Source organism: Erinaceus europaeus, chromosome 10, assembly GCF_950295315.1.
Source record: "Erinaceus europaeus chromosome 10, mEriEur2.1, whole genome shotgun sequence".
NCBI lineage: Eukaryota > Metazoa > Chordata > Mammalia > Eulipotyphla > Erinaceidae > Erinaceus > Erinaceus europaeus.
In genome coordinates, this window is record NC_080171.1 from 75,965,661 (window position 1) to 75,991,340 (window position 25,680).

Here is a 25,680-nt window from a genome sequence, read left to right on the forward strand (position 1 = left end):
GCAGTTTGTGGCTTATTTCAATTCATTTAATGTTATCAAGTAAGGTTCACAACTGGTATACATATCTCTGACTTATTAGCTGTGGCAACTACTCAACTATGAAAATGAATTGGAAAAGCATATTGATTCTGACCTTGGTTCCGTTATGGTAGTGCCGTCAGCTGGAGTAGAGGGAGAATAGCGCCAGAATGTTTGCCACAGTTTTTCTATTAGGCTAAACTGAAGATTCACAACAACATCCAGTATTGCCTAAAAGAAAAAAACAAAAAAAAACAAAAAACAAAAAAACAATTAATTTATTTATAATATTTCTTACCAGGATGTATAAAGATGGGATAATGCAATGGACATAAAGATATCTTTGGACTCATAAGCTAACCTGGTGATATTGGATCAGTTAGCCAACAGAAATAGAGAATCAAAAACACATTAGCTACAGAAAATGTAGGGTGTATTACTACAGAAAGATTAAGAAGTATCTGATCTGAGGAAAGAGTTCAACTATTAGAGCACAGGACTTCCATGTCTGAGGCTGTAGGTTTGATTTCCAGTGCTGCATGTAAAAGAATGACACTCTGACTTCTCTCTCATTCTCTCTTTTGAATCTCTCCCCTCCCAATTCTCTTCTTCCCTCATATGAAATAAATAAAAAAGACGAAGGTGGGTAATTTGTATTCTTCCTATAAAGACCTCATGTTTATCTTCCCTTTCATCCATTCTCTTCTATTTTCAGCTTGTTTCCTTTCCTTTCTTTTATTTTTCTTCTCTTCTTTGACCTATGGTTACCTTCTGTCTCTGTGGTTCCTACCCCTTTTGCTATTAGTCTCTGATCTAGAAGGGTACAATATACAAATCTAATTCACATTAGTCCTCAATGAGATAGGCAAGCCTACTAATCATGAAAGAGTATAGAATTGAAAGGCATGGAGGTGCTTATAAAATAAACAGTGCAAGCATCTACCTTTCTTTGGTCATGCAAAGGCCTCTACCAAATTCTAACTCTGCATATGCCTTTCAAAGGGGTTTTTAAGATAGTTAACTTTTGGGGCTGGGAGCTCACCTCCTCAATTTTATTTGCTGAAGCAATTTTCTGGCTTTATTAAAAGCTTTTGGGGGAATTGTGCTAAAATTTGCCATGTTCATTAACTTTTAGTGATCATGTATAATTTCACCTTGCCATCCCACTTAGTTTACAAATTAGCCTTCAGATAAAAGCAGTTGTAAAATTAAAGGATAACCTGTTGATACAAAGAGCATGCGATTCTGTGATTATTTTCAACAGAAAAAAAAGAAGTCAGTAAAAAATGGCAACAGTGAACATGAGGACAGATAAAACAGTTGCTTAGAGATCTACTAAATTCACCAGAGCTAAGAGACAGCAGGGGGCTATTCAAATTCAGTCTGAGTACTGTAGGCAAAAGAAGAAGACCATTAAGTCATACTTCTAGAATCTGTGCTATCCCTGTAGAAAGGACTACAGGCATGATTCAGAGAATAACTGAACAATGCAAATGCTAAACAAAACCAGTTTGGGGGCACTTTCTGGGAACTAGTAGCAAATGTTGCAAATTGTTGAATAATGAAAATAAAGAGAAAGGAACAAACATTCTCCACCCCTTAATATCAGCAGTGAGGTAAATGCCAACTGTAAGCCTTGAAGGCTGAGGAAAAGTTGTCCCTCATCCTAGGCAAAACCTACAATATTTTTAAAACATTTATTTTATTCATTTTAAAATTTCTCTATTGGGGGAGGATTAGTGATTTACAGTCAATAGTAAAAACAAGTATAAATAGTAAATACATGTGTAACATTTCTCAGTTTTCTGCAAAACATTCTCATCACCAGCCTATGTCTTCCTCCACTATCCTGCACCAGGACCTGAATGGGTCCCTGTTCCAGACTCCTTTACTTTAATGCAATACACCAAATGACGTCAACATTCTGCTTTCTGTTCCTTTTTCTGTTCTTATTTCTCAGCTTCTGTGTATGAGTGGGATCATCACATATTCATCCTTCTCTTTCTGGCTTATCTCACTTAACAGGATTCCTTCAAGCTTCATCCAAGATAAGGTGAAGAAAGCGAATCCAATATTTTCCACAACTGAGTGGTATTACACTGTGTATATATACCACAACCTTTTCAGCCACTCATGAACAGAATATTCACCAAAGATCCAAAAGGCCAACAAACATGAAAAAAAAAGTCCCAAGTCATTGTTAGAGAAATGCAAATAAAGACAATAATGAGATACCACTTCCTTTCTGTGAGAATCTCATACATCAGAAATGATAGCAATAACAAATGGAGAGGTTGTGGCTACAAAGGAGCCCTCCCTCCTGCACTGCTGATGGGAATGTAAATTGGTCTAAATCTTGTGGAGAGCAGTCTACAGAACCCTCACAAGGCTGGGAATGTACCTACCCAATGTCCCAAACACATCTATCCAAAAAGATCTGTGTATACCTCTGTTTAGAGTAGCATAATTTGTAATAGCCCAAACTTGGAAACAACCCAGGTGTTCAACAAAAGATACGTGGCTGACAAAATCTTAAGGTATAAACTGTTAGAGCTGCTTCCTAAGCTGTAATGTAGGCAAGATGCAAATGTTAGACACAACTAACAATACTTTATATATTATCTTATATACATTAATCTACAACTTTGCTTTTGAAAGAGAAAAGTACAGCTGCTGAAACTGGTGTATAAAATTTTATTTGTATGCTACCTTTCATAATGAAACTAGTGGTATTTACATAGTATCTTTGATAAATTGGGAGAATCCCAAGAAATAGGCGAAATAGGTATATCAATCTTTCTTGAAAACATATAATTAGAAAATGTGAAGAGAAGGACACAGTGCATCTAAATCTATTTATCTCTTCAAATGAAATGACTTCAAATTATTCTTTTGAAATGGATTCACTAGACACATTTGAGATAAGTTAACAAGTAATAAAGCGTAATATCTTTGCAGGCAGGGAGGTGGCTTTGATTGTGGAGCTCAGGAATTCTATGAATGAGGCCTTGGGGTATAGCAGAGGTCAGAATACAAAATATATTGGTGATCTGGAGTCTCTTGTTCTCTCACACACATACATACAAATCATCTGTGCATCCACTTACAGAAATATTATAGTCTATATACAGCCATATATAATTTAAAACAATATTTTACTATCTTAGAGTAAAAAACTATTTACAGAACTAAAGGCTCAGCACCTGTACCTCAAAAGTCTGGAAGCTAAGAAAAAAATTTCTGTTTTATGTATGTGACTTTGCCTCATAAGAGATGGCACAACTTTAATAAGGGTAAGAGACTGGCATACTTTAATGAAGACTCTTTAGTCACTATCAGGCCACCCTATCAGTTGGGTCCCTATTCTGGGAGTCTTGAGATTCCCAAAGAAACATGATAGGCTTAGACATCAAATAAATCCCTCTCTCCATTGTTACCGGTCATCTCTATCAGGAACACAAAATGGACCCCTTTGTGGGCCCCCACAGGACCTTGCCCTCAACTTGGATCAACAACAGTAGAGATGTTCCATCCTCCGAAGGGAGGATGGACAACATACTCTATGCTACATATGAGGAAGATGGGTTCTGATAATTGGGGCAGCTTGGAACATTCCTACTCATGACCACAGAATGTGAGCTCAGATCTACAGAGATGCAGAGGTCACATAGGCTCCTAAGCTGAATATGGGCCCTAGATCACATCAAATTGATGGGGTTTACAGTCAACAATATTTATAGACTTTCCCCCATATTTGGGAGCTATTCTCTTCCCTGATCCAGCTTTCTGGTCCTTTTCCCGGCCATGACATCATCTCCCCAGACAATAATTTGGATCTACCTGCATATGAGATTTCAGGCTCAGAGGAAAAAAAAAAAAAACTAGTATAGCCACAGGCACTTTGCAATATAACTAAAATATGCCTACTAGCTATCTACAGAACAGAGACCCAGCCCTCCATTCTTCATCTGTACTATTCCAGCCTTTAGGTTCATGATTAATCACCAATTTGTTTGGCTTTATATGGTAATTCTCTTTTCAGCCACCAGGTTCCAGATGCTAGCATGATGCCTACCAGACTTCCCTGGACAGATGACCCCACCAATGTGTCCTGGAGATTCGATTCCGAAGAACCCACCCTACTAGGGAAAGAGAGAGGCAGGCTGGGAGTATGAATCAACCTGTTAACATCCATGTTCAGTGCAGAAGCAATTACAGAAGCCAGACCTTCCACCTTCTGCATCCCACAATGATCTTGGGTCCATACTCCCAGAGGGTTAAAGAATAAGAAAGCTATCAAGGGAGGGTATGGAATATGGAGTTCTGGTGGTGGGAACTGTGTGGAGTTATACCCCTCCTATCCTATGGTTCTGTCAGTATTTCCTTTTTATAGAGAAAAAACATTCTGTTTTATATATGCAACTTTGCCTCATAAGAGATGGCATAACTTTAATAAGTGTGAACCACTCAACAGACCGCCATTTACCAGGAAGGTTTTATTTTATTTAAGGAAGGCTCAACCTCTCCCTATAAAGTATCATTTAAAGTTGGCAAGTTAAACTTTATGATACAAATACTGTTTTCAGGTTATTGGAGAGATTTTCAATTAGAATAGTCTTACACTACATTCCTTAGTAATGCCAATAGTCACACTCTAACTTACATTATGAATGGCTATGTGATACTTAAAAATTCAAATTATGTCTCTGTCAATTAGCTTGCTTAAAGCAAAATTTACAGAAACATAAATGACAAAGACACTTGAAAATTCTTTATGTAAATCTTTAGACATGCTATTCATGTAGAGAGATCTTTTTCCCTTAAACACTGAATGCCTAACCAGAAATTTTTGAATATTGGAAAAAGCACAGTATTTAAGAGGAATGAACACTGTCTTTTACTGCTTAAGAAAGAATTGGAATAAACTGGCAGGGTATGTTCAAAAACACTTCTAGCACAACATTTGCTAATAATGAGATAACCAGCTCTTGGTTGTTAATCTAGCATCCTTGACAAACACTCAGATTCACTCAAGCAGCTGTTATTTCTAGAGTGGGAACAAAGATCAGTAGATGCTATGAGCTGAGACTCCTTATTGCATACTGTACTGAGAGCAGTAAAGAGGACTGTCCATGAAATCCAAAGGATTATCTGTTACTAGTAAGTAGATCACAAATAGCTCCTGTGTAAAGTTACTTCTGTTCTAAATCCTCCTCTTTCAAAAGCAGAGACACTTAACACACTGAAATCTGTTATCCCTCTCTCACCCATTACTAACAGATGAGCTACAGGTACATTAGCTTGCTGGCCTGGACAGGATTCATGTCATGGAGACAACGCATAATTCATGTGCTTGATACTCAGAGAGAGAGAAGGGAAAGAAATGGAAAATACTAAAAGAAGCCCTAATTAACCACAAAAATAAAACTAGAGCTTCAGTGATCCCTGAAAGGAATCCATAAAGTATTTTTTAATACATCCAGAAGCCATTTTAACAGAAGTTTACATAACTGCACCAATGGATTAAGGTAGCATCTTTAAGAAAAACACAACTTCAAAAGACATCTAAGTTAAATGGAAGAAAACCTCAACAAAGTCAGTGAAACTATGGTTAAGACATACAGAAATCAGAGAGATAAAGAAAATAGCAAGGCATAAGACACAAATGCACACAAACATGCACGCACCAGAACACCTATAGAAAGACAGAAGTCAAAGGTCAAAGTGGTGAACTGGGAGAAAGGGTAGAGGAAAGAATTTAAAAAAATAGAACAATGGTAGAAACTATTTCACTGTCCAAAGGGAGCCTGGGTCAATATATTCTGCCACTGGAGAAAGATGTACTGAAATGAGTGTAGCCTAGAATATATTGCTAGCTGTAAGCATGGAATATGAGCTCAGACTGATAGGGAAGCAAAGGTTACACAGGCTTCTGTGCAAAATAGAAACAGACATGGGCCCTAGGTCAGATGAATGGGGTTTATAGTTAATGGTATTTATATACTTTTCCCATATTTGGGAGCTACTCTCTACCCTGATCCAGTTTTCTAATCCTACTCCCAACTCTGACACCATCTTCCCAGACAATATTTTTAGCCCACCTACATGCTATATGTGGGTCACAGGCAAAAATTAGTATCATCATGGGCCCATTGGAACATTGGAAATAGACTTCCTTGCTTCTTTCAAAATGAAGATCCCTAATTCATCTTCTATGCTCTTACCTTTAGGTTCCTGATTATTAAACAATGTGTTCTGTTTTATGTCTTAATGCTTTTCAGCCACCAAGCTGCAGATGCTACCATGGCACCAACTTGACTTCCCTGGATAGATGACCTCACCTTGTGCACTGAAACCCCACCTCTCCAGAGCCCTACCCAGCTAGGGAAAAACAAAAACTGGCTGGGGGTATGAATCGACCTGCCAATGCCCATGTCCAGCAGATAAGCAATTACAGAAGTCAGACCTCCCACCTTCTGGGCCCCATAAAGATCTTTGGTCCATATTCCCAGAAGGATAAAGAATAGGAAAATTACCAATGGAGGGGATGGGATATGGAACTCTGGTGGTGGGAATTATATGCAATTGTACTCCTCTTATTCTACAAGGTTGTTAATCATTATTAAATCACTAATAAAAAAGAAAGAAAAAGGAAAATGTCAAAGGAAATAAAATAATCAAGGTAATATGAGAGTTATGAGAAAAAGAAAATAGTAAGATCAATAACATTCATATTATGTATGCACTGGAAGGAAAATAGATAATCTGGACAAATAATAACTGGGAATTTCCCCAAATTGAATAAAATAAACCCCAGAACCAGGAAGCTTTAACAGCAAAACAAAAACAAAACTCAATCTAAACTAACTAGAGAATATAATTAAAATGGCAAAGACTGAGGATAGAGAGTATATTAAAAGCAGCTAAACAAACAAACAAACAAACAATCCAACAACAAAGAGTTACCTCTAGCAACAATTCCATAAAACTACCAACTTTCTCAGAAATCTGAAAGTTTAAAGGCTAGAAAGCACTAAGAATGTATTCTAATATTGGATGGAAAGACATTCACTCAAGATCCAACAACATTATCAACTGGGTTTGATATGGTGATAAGGGGCTTTGGTTTAGGGAGATTTGGTTGGGGTTAAAGTATGATAACATATTTTGAATACTATTCTACTATGTACATTATATCATATTTATTTAAATTCCTAATAAATACTAAACTTATAAGATTTCTTTACAATAAATAAATGACATAAGTCATCATATACATTTACCACTTCACCCATTGTGTGCATTTCTTTAGGTAAAACTAGAGGCTAAGCTGCTACATGAAAAGTTCCATACTAGGCTAGGCTAAGAAGATGAGGGTAAAATTTATTTTCCCTTTCCTGCATTCCTAATTTCTCCACTTTCACACAGAGATGAAGAAGTGACATATTAGTGCTTAAAGAAATATGAACTAATTTTATCTTACCTTCAGAAGTGAATGGCATCACTATGTACTCATACTATGTATGAAAAGACTTACCTCACAGTGCTCTCGATAAAGACTCTGCAGTGACTTGATATCCTCAAAGGTAGTACCATCTGGCAGAGAAGAGATTTCAACTTCTCCAAACTCTGGTAGTGCTCGAGATGCATCTGTTAACATGACAACACAACAAAGAAAACAGAGCTATTGCTGGTGTTGCCAATTTCAGATTAATGAGGGAAAATTTAAGATAAAAAAAAAAGGAAGGGGGGAGGGAGTAAAGGTCAGAGGTCCAAAGAGCAAGAACTCTCCAGAGTCGAATGTTGCAAATAAAACCTAGCAACATCATCAATCCAAAAGAATAGAGGGACTGCCAAAAGAATTTTTTTTTGTAAAAATTAAAATTTCATAATGGTTATACTGGACATAACACATCACAGGGTTTGCCAATATCGCTTCCCTATTCTAAGAAAAATCTTGAGCTGACCAGTGTCAATTCAGTATTTCATTTTTAATTATCATACTTACGTATGTAAAAAAACAGACCTAACTTCAAAATCATGTTGTCTATTATCTCCATATCTCTTATTCAATCATAAAAGGTACAAAATAAAAATGCAAAAAATAACATAAAATTGAAAAACATTAATTTGATGTGATAGGTGATGTTGTCCTGTAAATTACATCTCAAAAACATGAATCAGTACTGACTGCTGTAGCATAGGATCTTTTGGATTGACAGGCCTATACCAAGATGTAGTTCATAGTGATTGGTTCTCCTATTATTCTCATATATTCAATTAAGTTATGAAACTTGCCTCCACATAAAGCACTTTCTTTGAGTTGAAGGTGTAATTTACATAATGACTCTCTCTGTGTGTCTGGTCTTTCTTCATTAGCTCTAGATAATTAATGCAATACACTTTGGTTCCTGTTTCACCATAGATTCAAATAAATGTGGACACCAAAACTGCAGGACCATGTTCATCCCAATCTTTTATGTAATGTAGAAGACATGTTACAAAAACATATTCTAAGTTGAATGAAAACACAAAACAAGGGGCCAGGTGGTGGCGCACCTGGTTGTGTGCAAATGGTACAGTGCACAAGAACCTGGGTTTAAGCACCTGGCCCCCACCTGCATGGGGAAAGCTCACAGGTGGTGAAGTAGTGCTACCGATGTTTCTCTGTCTCTCTCCCATCCTCTCAACTTCTGGCTGTCTCTATCCAATAAGCAAATGAAGATAATAAAAAAATTAAAAAAAAACACAAAACAATAAAATTCTTCTCAAGAGATCAAGGGTCCACAAAAATATGCCTGAGGACTCTAGTTTGAGATATGTGATTACAATGTTTTCAACTTTAGTAGCTATTGTAAATTTTAAAGTCCATTTGCGTTCTTTGTTAGAAAGTACATATAGACACATATACACACACTCTGATAGGTTTAATTTACTTGGTTACATTGTACAAAACTCATGTATATTTGCTTCTAGAAAAGTTGTCAATTTGAGTGCAATTTTTGTGCCTTTGACAATTCCAGGAATATGCAAATTGTTCGAGTTCTATGTCCTAACTTTTAATGTAACAAGACACATACCTAACATCTAATAAAATTATAAATCAGTAAATATGTAATCAATTTAGAATAATGAATTACTATTAAAAAGGTTATCCAACTCTTTTTCATCTATGACCAGACATATGCTAGTTTATATGTTAAAAAAAAATTCCTTTGGTACTTGAAGTTACTACTGAAAGTAAGTACATTTTGGTCACTAAAGCCCAGTTGATATAATGTCTGGAAAACTATTTTATAGCAATGAGCTTTTTAAATTCACATATATTTAAAAGTCACACATATGTGAAAATTTAAAAAATAAGGTCCAGTGAACATGAATAAAATAGAAATGAACTAGAACTACCATGTAATATGCATGGTCTTGGCACATACTAAAGTGTTTCTAAGAAATTAACAATATTTGTAACAGACATCACATATGGAGAAAACACTACTCATTCCCCATTTACAAAATTCTAGTAGCAGATAATATAAATTATGCCTTAACATACCTAAAAATTGTTGATGATGTTGACTTTGGGCAATTACAGTTTGCTCAACAGATGTGCCTGTCTGTTGACCACTTCCTGTGAAACCATCTGCAACCCCATCCACTTTCTGCATTGGCTTGTACCTAAAATATTAGATGGGAAAAATAATAAAACAAATTATTCCTAGCTTTTTAAATATTACACAAACTTCCCAAGGCATTAAATATTATTCTATCTTCTTTAGTGTCTCATAATAATTGTAGGAATTTCTCCTTGAGAGTTTCATAATGTTAGGATGAAGTTTTTTTGTTTTTGTTTTTTCTCATTGTGAAAACTAAAAAAAGCAGGAGAGCTTAAGCAGGAAATCCATTTTAGAAGGTTCAGAAATTTACCTAAGAATGAAAGAGTTACAAGGCATTACTTTGGGGAGTAGCAGAAAAGATGCCCACAGCTAAAACTTTTAAAACACTGAACAATGTTAGCTGTAAATCCCATCGATTTGATCTGGGGCCCATATTCAGCACGAGTCTATGTAGCCTCTCCATCCCTGTAGGTCTGACCTCACATTCTGTGGTCACAGCTAGGAACATTCCAGGCTGCACTAATTTCAGGACCCATCTTCCTCAGGCGGTAAGTAGAGTATGTTATCCAAACTCCCTTTGGAGAATGGACCATTCCCTACCATTGTTGGTCCATACTGAGGACAAGGTCCTATAGGAGCTATTCTCCTCCCTGGTCCAGCTTTCTAGTCCTTTTTCCAACTATGACACCATCTCCCCAGACAAAAACCTGGGTCCATATTAGATGTCAGGTGCAGGCAATAGCTAGTAAAGTCATGGGCCCCTTGGAATATACTTAAAATAGACCTATGAGCTTTTTCCAGAACGAAGACCCCAAATATTCATCAGCAATACTCTTGCTTTTAGGTTCATAATTAGTCAACAATTTTTTCGGCTTTATTCTTAACTCTTTCTCAGCCACCAGGTTCCAGATGATACTATGATGCCAACCTGACTTCCCTGGGCAGAAGATCCCACCATGTGTCTTGGAGCCCTGCCTCACCAGATCCCTGCCCCAACAGGGAAAGAGAGAGACAGGCTGGGATTATGGATTGACCTACCAATGCCCATGTTCAGCAGGGAAGCAATTACAGAAGCCAGATCTACTTTTTGTACCCCATAATGATCCTGGAGTACATACTCCCAGAGGGATAAAGAATAAGGAAGCTATCAAGGGAGGTGATTGGATATGGAGCTCTTGGGGTGGGCACTTATGGAAATGTACCTCTCTTATCCGATAGTCTAGTCAACAATAACAACAACAAAAACAAAATCTAGTATAGCCACAGACCCTTTGGAATATAACTAAAATATGCCTACTAGCTATCTACAAAATGGAGAACCCCCCAACTCTTCATCTGCACTATTCAAGCCTTTAGGTCCATGATTGTTCAACAATGTGTTAGGCTTTGCATGTTAGCTCTCTTTTCAGCCACCAGGTTCCAAATGCTAGCATGATGCCAACCAGACTACCCTGGACAGACAACCCACCAGTGTGTCGTGGAGCTCCGCTTCCCCAGAGCCCTACCATACTAGGGAAAGAGAGAGTCAGGCTGGGAGTATGGATCGACTTGTCAACGCCCATGTTTAGTGCAGAAGCAATTACGGAAGCCAGAACTTCCAACTTCTGTATCCCACAATGACCTTGGGTCCATACTGCCAGAGGGTTAAATAGGAAAGCTATCAGGGGAAGGGATAGGATATGGAGATCTGGTGGTGGGAATTGTGTGGAGTTGTACCCCTCTTACCCTATGTTTTTTTCAATGTTTCCTTTTTATAAATAAATAAAAAATTAAAAAAAGAAACTAAAAGAAAATAAAACACTGAACATGGCTTTCAATGGCCAATAAGCCAAGGGAGAAATATTCTAAATAGTTTGAGACTTTAATCTCAACTCAATAATATCTAGGGCTTGAGAAATGATAACCAATGACTTTTGATTAGTTAATATCTCCCAAATATGACTCCCTCTAGACATTCTATCACAATGTTTTTCATATTTCCATTGGATTTCCATGCATCTGAGTACATTCATCTCCCTTGACTCCCATTCAAATCTGCACATACAAAGAGCATCAGCTTGGAGCAAAACATATGTAAAAATTTATCTACAAACCAAGCTTGCAAAATTGGGGAAAAAAAAAAGGAAACAAAAAGCAAAAGTAAGCTTAATTTATGCATTTATCTTATAACATTCCATACTGCTAAGAATGAGACCATGTGCATCAGAAGCATGGGTATAAAGAAAAGACTGTTTGGGAAGGAAATACCACAGGCTGGAAAAGGCCTGGGGGAGTTTGCAAGGATAAACAAACACAAAATAAGAAACAAACAGTAACCTCTTTTTTTTTTTTTTTTTTTAATTTTTTAAGATAGAGATGAGAGGCAGAGAGAGGAGTGAAAGAGACTATAGCATTTAACAGAGCTATTTCACTGGCCCAGTAACCATCATTTCTTAGTTTTGTAAGATTTGTTTATTTTTCTTCATTTTGTAAATTTAGAAAAACAGAAGAATTTAAGACAAAAATCTATAATAAGTTCCTTATAACATGCCATCACTCATGGTATGTCCTTCCATTCTTTGCATCATTAATATGAAATTATTATAAAGAACAATGAAGATAGGTTTCCATCTGTAGTAAGACATGAAAGGTGCCTATGCTCTGATAACTGATATAAAATAAAAGAACCTGCTGGGGAAAGGCACAGCAGTAGTGCATAGAATCTACATGAGAGAGGTCTCAAGTCAATCCCCAAGCACCATCACATGCAAGAACTGAATACTGCAATGCAAAAGGAAAAAGAAAGTTCTGTTATATAAAATGGATGCACCTGGTGAAATAGTGCACACATGAATTCCCAAGATGTCTTAGGAAATTAATGCTCCATGCTGTTTTTTTGCAACTTAAATAAAAATAGTAATTGCATATAGTAAAATCCTGTGGAAAAAAATGTCAGGGCAACTTGTTTCACAGAGAAAAAAAAAAGGTACAACAGAATTCATTCATGATATCATTCGTTGATGATCTTACATCATTGGCCTATTGGTTATTTTCTGAAAATAAAACAATTCAAACTTATTCTTTCATTTATTTGAAAAAAACATATGAAAGACTTTTTAGCTGCAGCACCAAGAGATGACTGAAGGGTTAGTACTCTGTCATGTTAGAAGTACCATTTATGAACATTTATTGAATGTTTTTTTCTTATTTTTTTCCTCTTCAAAGAATCACCCTAGGGGATGAATATATATATTCGTGTGGGGAAGCCATTACTAGCCATTCTGTTTCAGAAGACTGGAATGATGTTATCATTAGGGAATATACTTAGGTTAGTGTCTCATTAATTCATTCAAAGTTTCAATTGATTTTAACCTTTTTCTTTCAGGTATAATGTTTTATCATTAACAAAATTTGGCTAAAGATGCTTAACCATGTTTCTTCATTTAAGTTAGTGGAGTGTGGATTTCATTGAGTTACCTTAAAAAGTAGTTCATGGGGTGGGGAGGGGGGAAGGGATGGGATGGAATAGTCTTCTGGTGGTGGGAATGGTGTTTATTACACTCCTATTAGTTTGTAACCTCTGGGGAGGGGGCTCACTTCCCAGCATGTTTCTCTCAATTCATACCAAATGATATTGCATCCACCAATTCCAACCTAATCAATGCAAGAAGTACCATCTCAGCATGCTTCACTTCAGACTGTGTACAGAGAGGCATGGAATGCCAACCCTTAACCCTCATCACTCAGATGAGACCTTTCCTGTCATGGTATTCTCTAATTTCATTCCAGGATGTTCACTTCCTAACAAAGTCACAAAACCAAGATATAGGCCAGGTCCCGTAAGATAGAGCATATGAATCACAGACAAAGAAATTGAAACTGTTATTAAGAATCTCCCCAACAACAAAAGTCCTAGACCAGATGGCTTCACAAACGAGTTCTACAAAACCTTCAGGAAACAGCCATACTTCTAAAGCTTTAACACAAGATCGAAGAAACAGTAACACTCCCTTCCACCTTCTTCTTCTTTTTTTTTTTTTTTCTTTTCCTCCAGGGTTATTGCTAGGGTCGGTGCCTGCACCATGAATCCACCGCTCCTGGAGGCCATTTTTTCCCCCTTTTGTTGTAGCCTCGTTGTGGTTATTATTATTGTTGTTGATGCTGTTTGTTGTTGGATAGGACAGAGAGAAATGGAGAGAGGAGGGGAAGACAGAGAGGGGGAAAGAAAGACACCTGCAGACCTGCTTCACCGCCTGTGAAGCGACTCCCCTGCAGGTGGGGAGCCGGGGACTCGAACCTGGATCCTTACGCCGGACCTTGCATTTTACACCACATGCGCTAACCCACTGCGCCACCGCCCGACCCCCTCCCTTCTACCTTCTATGAAGCCAACATCACCCTGATAGGGACACAACAAAAAAGGAAAACTATAGACCAATATCTCTGATGAACATAGATGCCAAAATATTAAACAAGATCTTGGCCAACCGGATACAGCAGAATATCAAAAAGATTGTTCATCACGACCAAGACCAAGTGGGATTCATCTCAGGAATGCAAGGCTGGTTCAACATCCATAAGTCAATCAATGTCATTCACCACATCAATAAAAGCAAAGCCAAAAACCACATGATTATCTCAATAGATGCAGAGAAAGCCTTTGACAAGATCCAACACCCATTCATGCTCAAAACTCTACAAAAAATGGGAATAGATGGGAAATTCCTCAAGATGGTGGAATCCATATATAGTAAACCTACAGCCAACATCATACTCAATGGACAGAAGCTGAAAGCATTCCCCCTCAGATCGGGGACTAGACAGGGCTGTCCACTGTCACCATTACTCTTCAACATAGTGTTGGAAGTTCTTGCCATAGCAATCAGGCAAGAGAAAGAAATCAAAGGAATACAGATTGGAAGGGAAGAAGTCAAGCTCTCACTCTTTGCAGATGATATGATAATATATCCTCTCCACTATTCCAACCTTTAGGTCCATGACTGCTCTACAATTTGTTTGGCTTTGTATGTTAACTCTCTTTTCAGCCACCAGGTTCCAGATGCCATCAGTATGCCAGCCAGGCTTCCCTGGACTGAAGACCCCACCAATGTGTCCTGAAGCTCCGCTTCCCCAGAGACCTACCCTACTAGGGAAAGAGAGAGCCAGACTGGGGGTATGGACTGACCAGTCAACGTCCATGTTCAGCGGCGAAGCAATTACAGAAGCCACAATGACCCTGGGTCCATATTCCCAGAGGAGTAGAGAATGGGAAAGCTATTGGGGAGGGGATAGGATATGGAGATTGGGTGGTGGGAACTGTGTGGAGTTGTACCCCTCCTATCTTATGGTTTTGTTACTGTCTTTCTTAAATAAAAAAAAAAGATAGAGCATATGTTTACATGTATCCATTAATTAGGGCAAAATATATAGCTGAAAGCAAAAATACACAATTGCCTGTAGTGAGTCAGTGTCAAGTTCATAATGAAATAGTTTCCACTTAGACTTAGATACCCTCCTCACCTATTTCCCACTATAGTTCTCTCACTCACTGCAAAGCTAACATCAGCAAAGCAAGGGCTGCAAAAGCTGAATAAAAGCAAGAGACTGGCATACTTTAACGATGACTCTTTAGTCACTATCAGGCCATTACACCAGCTGTGGCCCTAATTGGGAGTACTGAGTTTCCCAAACAGACATGATGGGTCTACATCTCAAATAAATCCCTCTCTTCATTGTTAATGGTCATTTCTACCAGGAACAACAAAATAGACCCCTTTGTGGGCCCCCATAGGACCTCAACTTTGATCAACAATAGTAGGGAATGTTCCATCCTCTGAATGGAGGATGGACAACATACTCTATGCTATACATGAGGAAGATGAGTTGATACTGGGGTAGCATGGAATGTTCCTACTGATGACCACACAATGTGAGCTCAGATCTAGAGGGATGCAGAGGTCACACAGGCTCCTAAGTTAATTATGGGCCCCAGATCACATCAAATTGATGGGGTTTACAGTCAACAATATTTATACCTCTTTCCCATATTAGGGAGCTACTCTCTTCCTTGATCAAGCTTTCTGGTCCTTTTCCCAGCCATGACACCATCTCCCCAGACAATAATTAGGATCCACCTGCATATGAGATTTCAGACTCTGGGAAAAACAAACAAACACTAGTATAGCTACAGGCCCTTTGAAATATAACTAAAATATGCCTACTAGCTATCTACAAAATGGAGTACCCTCCCCCCTCAACACTTCATTTGCACTATGCCAGCATTTAGGTTCATGATTGTTCATGTGTTTGGCTTTGTATGTTAACTCTTTTCAGCCACCACATTCCAGATGCTAGCAGGATGTGACCAGATTTCTCTGGACAGACAACCCCACCAATGCGCCTTGGAACTCCACTTACCCAGAGCCCTTCCCAACTAGGGAAACAGAGAGACAGGCTGGGAGTATGGATTGACCAGCCAACACCCATGTTCAGTGGGGAAGCAATTACAGAAGCCAGACCTTCAACCTTCTGCATCCCATAATGACTTTGGGTCCATAATCCCAGAGGGTTAAAGAATAGGAAAGCTATCAAGGAAGGGGATGGGATACAGAGGTTGGTGGTGGGAACTGATTGAAGTTATGCTCCTCTTATCCTATGATTTTGTCAATGTTTCCTTTTTATAAATAAAATTTTTTAAAAAAAGTAGTTAAAAAGGATTTGGATGATTTACCATTAAGAAGAAATATTTTATATAACTATAAATAATATATTTATTTTATATACCTATAGTTTATATGCATTTATATATATTTTTCTATATGAAATAGTTCCTATAGAATTCAGCTGTTTAAACTATAATATTAGAAATCATGTTATGCTAAATCACCTTTGATCTTTGCAGTATCTAGTATACTAAATAGGCACAAATATCAAGGTTATGTGGCATTTAACCACAAAAGAGTTGTTTTGTCTATACTTGAAGTTTTCTGCTTGCCAGTCTGTATTCTCTAAGCAAAAATATCTGCTTCTTTAGAAAGACAGGCAATGAAGCTCCTATGGGGAGCTATTACATCTTTAATTAGCACTGAAAATCACAAAGCATTATAATTAATGTGTGATTATGGCTAATAATAATGATATTGAGTGGGAAGCACTGATTAGAGGTATACTACATTGTATAGAAAGTGGAAAATGCATCAAGATTAACTAGTAGAAAAAAAGGAAGAAAGCTGGTAATTTTTCGAGAATCTTGCAGGTCAATATGTACCAGATATCACTTTACAGAGATGAAGGGTGACAAGTAGTTGGGACAGGTAAATGAGTGTTTTTATTTTAACAATGTGAGCAAGGCAAGCAAAGTGAAAAGTAGACTGATTAGACTGGGCAAAGAGAGTACTATATATACCCATTTTGAGTCGATCTGTTAGTAGGACCTCTATAAGCAAGAATCTTTCCTTGTGTTTCTTCAGAAAATGTTGTAGGGACATATTTGGGAGGGGACTATGCTATAAAGAGTCGTGTCATGAAGAACAAACTTAAGGCAACAAAAACATGACTATTACTGCTATTGCTGTTGCTACTGCTGCCACCATGACTACAACTATTACAATAGCAGTCTTAGGGTGAGTCTGTATGAGAGAACCTTGTAATAGTGCAAATTTCTGCTTTTCTCTTTGTTCCAGGTAAAAACTCATGCAGTAAGGTACCTGTGTTACATTGCCTAATGAAGGGCTGTTACTTAGAATGAATCCTGGAACCTGGAAATATTAGACTGGGAAAGGCTAGGTATTAATTTTCCCCAGTATTTTGGAAAACACTAGCTTCCCTGCAAGGAGGAAGAAGTTTAACAGGCGATCGGGAATAGCCACCTTAAAAGTAAGTTAAACAAGGACATAGCTGAGCACATGTTTTACATGCACATGGCTCTGATTTTGAGACCTGACACCAAAAATTAGGTACCTAAGCAAATATATAAATATAGACAAAATAGTGAGTATAAATCTCCTTGGAAAATAGTTATAGATGGTACCGTCTTATATTTGGTTTTGAAACATGACAAAATCAGTGTTGGGTAGACTTCAGAAAAGAAAAAGCAAGGCTTGCTCTAGATCTATATGACAAAATCTATGAAAATAGGGGGTTTAGGAAACAGTAATTTGAAGAAGTCTCCAAGATGCTTCTTATGTAGCTTCTTCTATGACACTAGTATATATGTGCATCTTGGCTTGATACAAATTCACCGAGTTCAATTTTTAAGAAGTACGTATATAATAACATTAAATAAAAGTCATCTTTTATAAAATAAGAAATTTATTTGATTTTTCCTAATTAATTACATTTGAACTACAGGAAATCATTCTGAATGGATGAATGAGTGAATGCTCAACATAACATTCAATCATATCATCATCTGATCTCAACACATGAGAAGAGTGCCTAAATGTTAATTCAACATGTTTTTTATAGATTTCATTTATTTATTAATGAGAAAGATAGGAGGAGAGAAAGAAAGAACCAGATATCACTCTGGTACATGTGCTGCTGGGAATAGAACTCAGGACCTCATGCTTGAGAGTTCCATGGTTTATCTACTGCACCACTTCCTGGACCATTTAACTGAATATTCATTTGTCAGAAATAAACATTACAGTGGTTATTGTTTTGCAAAGACTATATATAAATGGATTTTTGCAGGATTAAAAAATTATATTAATTATAGTAATTCAACCTATCTTAACTCTAGTTATAGTCCAAGTGAACTTTTCAGCATTGAAATACAGTGTTAGATTTCCTGCCTTTTTACCTCCTTTCATAAAATAGTCACTATTTAAATCCTAACTGGAATAACCAGAGATGATTTTTAAAAAAAATTACTGAATGCGGGGGGGGGGGGGTCCCCAGAAGATGGCGGACTGAGAAGCTGCTAGTGGCTTGAGCTCTGACCACATCTTCTGGAAACGGTAGGATTTTCTGCCTTTAGTAGACCAGTCAATAAGGGGTCCTAGCGGTGATACCAAGGAGGTGACTATAACTTAATTTGGGTTAAAAAATAGAGTAGAAAAAAAAGGGAAAATTTTTTTCTTTTTAATTATTAATCCCAAAGCGCACCTCCTTCCCCTCCCACCCCACATAACCAGTCCCTGGGGACCAGCTCCTAGAAGGCTCCCCTGCTGAGCCTCTTTCTTTACCAAATTCCTGTCCCACCAGGGAGTATCATTCATTCTAAGTCTATTCTCTTCTGAAACCTCTGGCCTTTTTTCTTTCTAAGTAGCCAACCCCCCCACCCCACCCCACATAGCTAATTAAATAATTAAAAATAAATAAATAAACTCCTTTCACCACTCTTTTATTACTGTTCTTTTTCTTATCTTTTTCTTTCTTTTTTTTCTTTTTCTCATTCTTGTCATCCTTTCTTCTTTAATCCTACAGCTTCCAAAGCCACAGGCCCCATCCCACACACCACCAAACAGTGTGCTTTCACTGAATCACTGATACACGTTTGGGAATTATTTGGGGGAAGAATTCTGACTCAGAGTGGACTCTCATTGCGAGTATCTCTGCTCAAATTCCCTTCCTCCTTTAGCTACCGCTAGAATATACAGTGGATAGTAGATTTGCATAACTGTCTATTTCAGCTATCCTTGTCTAGTCCTGAGGTGTCTTTTTTTAAAATTTTTTGAATTTTTTTTTTCTTTCTTAACAATCAGCTGCCTCCGATCATGAGGTTTGAAGTATCTGGGACAGGGTTTGTTTTTTACCCTGCTCTATTTTATTATTAATATTCTATAAAGGCATACATCTCCCCCCCCCATTTAGGTTGATCAGAATTAACTCTTAGGGTATCTTTCATTGCTAGGATAGTGGGAATCTTATCTATTGTGGGAGGAACTTGTCTCGTTACTCCTACCTCCTCTACAGACTCTCCCCTTCCTCCTCCTAGCTAATTAAAAAAAATTAAAATTAAATTAAATTAAAAATAAAGTAATTAAAAAAACCTTTCCTTTCACTGCTCTTTAATTACAGCTCTTTTTCTTATCTTTTCTCTTTTCTCTCTCTTGTTCCTTTTTTTTTTGTTTTCTTTTTCTTTTTTATCTTGTCATACACTTCTTCCTTCCTTCTTCTTTGCCTTTCTGAATTTGTGAATTATTTTGGGGAAGAAATCTGACTCACAGTGGACTCTCTATGTGTGTATCTCTGCTTTACTTCCCTTTCCCCTCTTTTTACCTACCCCTAGAACAACTGTCTATTCTTGCTATCCTTTCTTTCTTTTCTCTTTCTTCTTCTCTGGGATTTGGTTACTATTTTTTCATGGACTGGAGACATTGTTTGGCTAACTGGTAGTGATTAAACTGCTTCAATACTTGCTTCAGTTCCTACTGTAATTCCTGAGGTTGGTGAGTCATAAAGGTATTTAGTACCGTGTTGCTTGTACTCAAGACACAACTGAGGAACAACAGAGCATAAAAAAAGAAACACATAAATCAAAAAAATGGGTAGATCAAAAACAAATAAAACTGCTACTCCAATAAATGAAGACAAGAGCCCAGAAGAAACTACAAATCAACCAGAAGTAACCACAGATAAGAAAAGTATGCAAGTAATAATAAACTTATTAATCACAGAAATGGAAACAACATTGGAGGAAAGGAAGGGCAATATTAGGGAAATAACAGTTGAGACCCCCAAGGAAAATACTGATTATATTGAGACAATTAGAGAACTGAAAGCTGAAATAGCTGTAATGAAGAAAGAAGCTGAGGCAAGGGAAAGCAGACTACCAGAAGCAGAAAACAGAATTAGTCAGACAGAGGATGAGTTAGAGAAAACTAAGAAAGAGGTGAAAGAGCTCAAAAAGAGATTGAGAGACACTGAAAATAACAACAGAGACATATGGGATGATCTCAAAAGAAGTAACATTCGTATAATTGGCCTGCCAGAGGAAGAAAGAGAGGAAGGGGAAGCAAACATTCTAGAGGAAATAATAGAAGAAAACTTCCCAGACCTGAATAACAGAAAGGACATCAAGATTCAAGAGGCCCAGAGAGTTCCAAACAGAATCAACCCAGATCTGAAGACACCAAGACACATCATAGTCACAATGAGAAGGAGTAAGGATAAAGAAAGGATCCTAAAGACTGCAAGAGAGAAACAAAAAGTCACATACAGGGGAAAACCCATAAGATTATCTGCAGACTTCTCCACTCAAACTCTAAAAGCCAGAAGAGAATGGCAAGGTATCTATCGAACCCTGAATGAAAAAGGGTTTCAACCAAGGAAAATATATCCTGCTAGACTTTCATTCAAACTAGATGGAGGGATCAAAACCTTCTTAGATAAACAACAGTTAAAGGAGGCAACCATCACCAAACCGGCCCTGAAAGAGGTTCTAAAAGACCTCTTATAAACAAGAACATCACTATAATACTGGCAATATATCAGAGCTAACAAAATTTTTTTTGAACAATGGCACTACAATACATTAAATCCATAATATCAATAAATGTCAATGGCTTAAACTCACCCATCAAAAGGCACAGAGTTGGGGGATGGATCAGAAAACATAACCCAACCATATGCTCCTTGCAAGAATCCCATTTGTCACAACAAGATAAACACAGACTTAAAGTGAAAGGATGGAAAACTATCATACAGGCTAATGGACCACAAAAAAGGGCAGGAACAGCCATTCTCATGTCAGACACAATAGATTTTAAATTAAATAGAGTAATAAAAGATAGGCAAGGACATTACATAATGATTAGAGGATCAATCAGCCAAGAAGACTTAACAATTATTAACATCTATGCACCCAATGAGGGACCATCTAAATACATCAAGCACTTACTGAAAGAATTTCAAAAATACATCAATAGTAATACAATAAGTGGGAGACTTCAATATCCCACTCTCACACTTAGACAGATCAACAAAGCAGAGAACCAACAAAGATAGAAGAGAATTGAATGAGGAGATTGACAGACTAGACCTCTTGGACATTTTCAGAGTCCTTCACCCCAAGAAACTGGAATACACCTTCTTTTCAAATCCACATAACACATACTCAAGGATAGACCACATGTTAGGCCACAAAGACAGCATCAATAAATTCTAGAGCATCAACATCATCCCAAGTATCTTCTCAGACCACAGTGGAGTAAAACTAACATTTAACAACAAAAAGAAAATTATTAAAAGTCACAGAATTTGGAAACTGAACAACATACTCCTTAAGAACCACTGGGTCAGACATTCACTCAAGCAGGAAATTCAAATGTTCCTGGAAACTAATGAAAATGAAGACACAACCTATCAAAACATTTGGGACACAGCTAAAGCATTAATGAGAGGGAAACTTATAGCCATACAATCACATATTAAACACCAAGAAAAAGCTCAAATGAACGACCGTATTGCACAACTCAAGGACGTAGAGGCAGAGGAACAAAGGAACCCTAAAGAAACCAGAAGGACAGAAATCACTAAAATTAGAGCAGAAATAAACAACATCGAAAATAAAAGAACCATACAAAAGATCAATGAAGCCAAATGTTGGTTCTTTGAAAGATTAAACAAAATTGACAAACCCCTAGCCAGACTCACCAACAAAAAAGAGAGAAGGCTCAAATTAATAGAATTGTAAACGATGGAGGAGATATCACAACTGACACCACAGAAATCCAGAGAATCCTGCAAAACTTCTATAAAGAACTATATGCCACCAAGCTAGAGAATCTGGAAGAAATGGAACAATTCCTAGAAGCATATACCCTTCCAAAACTGAACCAAGATGAAATACAAAATCTAAATGCACCAATCACCGACAATGAAATTGAAACTGTTATTAAGAATCTCACCAACAACAAAAGTCCTGGACCAGATGGCTTCAAAAATGAATTCTACAAAACTTTCAGGAAACATTTAGTACCCATACTTCTTAAGCTTTTCCATAAGATTGAAGATACAGGAATACTCCCTTCCACCTTCTATGAAGCCAACATCACCCTGATACCAAAAGCTGATAGGGACACAACAAAAAAGGGAAACTACAGACCAATATCTCTAATAAACATAGATGCAAAATATTAAACAAGGTCTTGGCCAACCGGATACAGCAACATATCAAAAAGATTGTTCATCACGACCAAGTGGGATCCATCCCAGGAATGCAAGGCTGGTTCAACATCCATAAGTCAATCAATGTCATTCACCACATCAATAAAAGCAAAGGCAAAAACCACATGATTATCTCAATAGATGCAGAGAAAGCCTTTGACAAAATCCAACACCCATTCATGCTCAAAACTCTATAAAAAATGGGAATAGATGGGAAATTCCTCAAGATAGTGGAGTCTATATATAGCAAACCTACAGCCAACATCATACTCAATGGACAGAAGCTGAAAGCATTCCCCCTCAGATCAGGGACTAGACAGGGCTGTCCACTGTCACCGTTACTCTTCAACATAGTATTGGAAGTTCTTGCCATAGCAATCAGGCAAGAGAAAGAAATCAAAGGAATGCAGATTGGAAGGGAAGATGTCAAGCACTCACTATTTGCAGATGATATGATAGTATACATAGAAAAAACCCAAAGAATCCAACAGAAAACTACTGGAAGTTATTAGGCAATATAGCAAGGTATCAGGCTACAAAATCAATGTACAAAAATCAGTGGCATTTCTCTATGCAAACACTAAAACTGAAGAAGACATCCAGAAATCATTCCCATTCAATGTTGCAGCAAAATCAATCAAATACCTAGGAATAAAGTTGACCAAAGAAGTGAAAGATTGTATACTGAAAACTATGAGTCGCTACTCAAGGAAACAGAAACTGATACCAAGAAATGGAAAGATATCCCATGTTCATGGATTGGAAGAATAAATATCATCAAAATGAATATTCCCCCCAGAGCCATATACAGAGTTAATGCAATACCCATCAAAGTTCCACCAAGCTTCTTTAAGAGAATAGAACAAACACTACAATCATTTATCTGGAACATGAAAACACCTAGAATTGCCAAAACCATCTTGAGGAAAAGAAACAGAAATGGAGGCATCACACTACCAGACCTTAAACTATATTATAAATCCATAATCATCAAAACAGCATGGTACTGGAACAAAAATAGGCACACAGACCAGTGGAACAGAATTGAAAGCCAATAAATAAATCCCCACACCTATGGACATCTAATCTTTGATAAGGGGGCCCGGAGTATTAAATGGAAGAAGGAGGATCTCTTTAATAAATGGTGCTGGGAAAACTGGGTTATAACATGCAGAAGAATGAAACTGAACCACTTTATCTCCCCAGAAACAAAAATCAACTCCAAATGGATCAAAGACCTAGATGTTAGACCAGAAACAATCAAATACTTAGAGGAAAATATTGGTAAAACACATTTTCCCACCTACATCTCAAGGACATCTTTGATGAAACAAACCCAATTGCAACGAAGACTAAAGTAAAAACAAACCAATGGGACTACATCAAATTGAAAAGCTTCTGCACAGCCAAATAAACTATCACACATACAAAGAGACCCCTCACAGAATGGGAGAAGATCATCACATGCCATACATCAGACAAAAGACTAATCAACAAAATATACGAAGAGCTCAGCAAACTTAGCACCAAAAAAGCAAATGACCCCACCCAAAAATGGGCAGAGGATATGAATAAAACATTCACCTCAGAGGAGATCCAAAAGGCTAGCAAACATATGAAAAACTGCGCTAGGTCACTGATTGTCAGAGAAATGCAAATTAAGACAACACTAAGATACCAACTCACTCCTGTAAGAATGGCATACATCAAAAAGGACAGCAGCAACAAATGCTGGAGAGGTTGTGGGGACAGAGGAACCCTTTTACATTGCTGGTGGGAATGTAAATTGGTCCAGCCTTCTGTGGAGAGCAGTCTGGAAAACTCTCACAAAGCTAGACATGGACCTTCCATATGATCCAGTAATTCCTCTCCTGGGGTTATACCCCAAGGACTCCATAACACCCAACCAAAAAGAGGTGTGTACTCCTATGTTCATAGCAGCACAATTCATAATAGCTAAAACCTGGAAGCAACCCAGGTGCCCAACAACAGATGAGTGGCTGAGAAAGCTGTGGTATATATACACAATGGAATACTATCCAGCTATTAAGAACAATGGACCCATCTTGGACAGAGCTAGAAGGAATTATGTTAAGTGAGCTATGTCAGAAAGATAAAGATGAGTATGGGATGATCCCACTTATCAACAGAAGTGATCAGACAAAGATGATCAGAAAGGGAAACTAAAAGCAGGATCTGACTAAATTGAAAGTAGGGCACCAAAGTAAAAACCCTGTGGTGAGTGGGAGGGTGGACATGTTGCTTCCTGGGCCAGCAGGGGGTGGGGTGATGGGTGGGTGGGATGGGACACAGTCTTTTGGTGGTGGGAATGGTGGTTATGTACACTCCTAATAAAATGTAGTCATATAAATCAGTAGTTAATTAATATGAGAGGGGGAAAATTAATTGTATGTCTCGAAGTTTTTTAAAACACAGACTGAATCAAAGCCTTGACCAAGTAGATCAGAAGCATCCAATAGCACAGCTATATACAAAATACTGGGTACTGTACAACAAACCCTAACAAAAGGACTTTTCAAAGTTAACCCAATTACCAAATAATGTGATGATAACATTAACTATTCATTGTCCTTTTGAACCCTAAGACAGGAGGAACCTCACATCTCCACTATAGAGCCTCTACTTCCCCCAGTCCTGGAACCCTTGGATAGGGCCCACTTTCCCGTATGCCTCTCCCAATCCATATCAAATAATATTGCATCTGCTGATCACAACCTAATCAACACGATTGCCACCTCAACATGCTTCACCTCAGACTGTGTCCAGAGACTTCACGTGTGGAATGACAACCCTTCAGCTTCATTACTCAGGTGAGACCTTTCCTTTCATAGTATCCTCTAATTCCATCCCAGGTGGTTCACTTTCTAACAAAGTCCCAAAACCTAGATATACACCAGGTTCTGTGAGAGAGAGCATATCTTCACACGTATCCATA

The 25,680-nt window shown here is 37.6% G+C and overlaps 1 protein-coding gene across 4 annotated transcripts in view; it reads right to left on the reverse strand.

Annotated features, from left to right (window-relative positions):
• RFX3 (regulatory factor X3) overlaps positions 1 to 25,680 on the reverse strand; it is a 351,181-nt gene that overhangs the window by 79,554 nt on the left and 245,947 nt on the right. For all 4 annotated transcript variants that reach the window (XM_060199778.1, XM_007525730.2, XM_060199779.1 and 1 more), the window contains 3 exons: positions 9,572 to 9,693; positions 7,556 to 7,668; positions 134 to 249 (listed from right to left, as the gene is read on the reverse strand). In XM_060199778.1, coding sequence (XP_060055761.1) covers positions 134 to 249; positions 7,556 to 7,668; positions 9,572 to 9,693 — 351 coding nt within the window. The remainder of the gene's footprint in view (positions 1 to 133; positions 250 to 7,555; positions 7,669 to 9,571; positions 9,694 to 25,680) is intronic.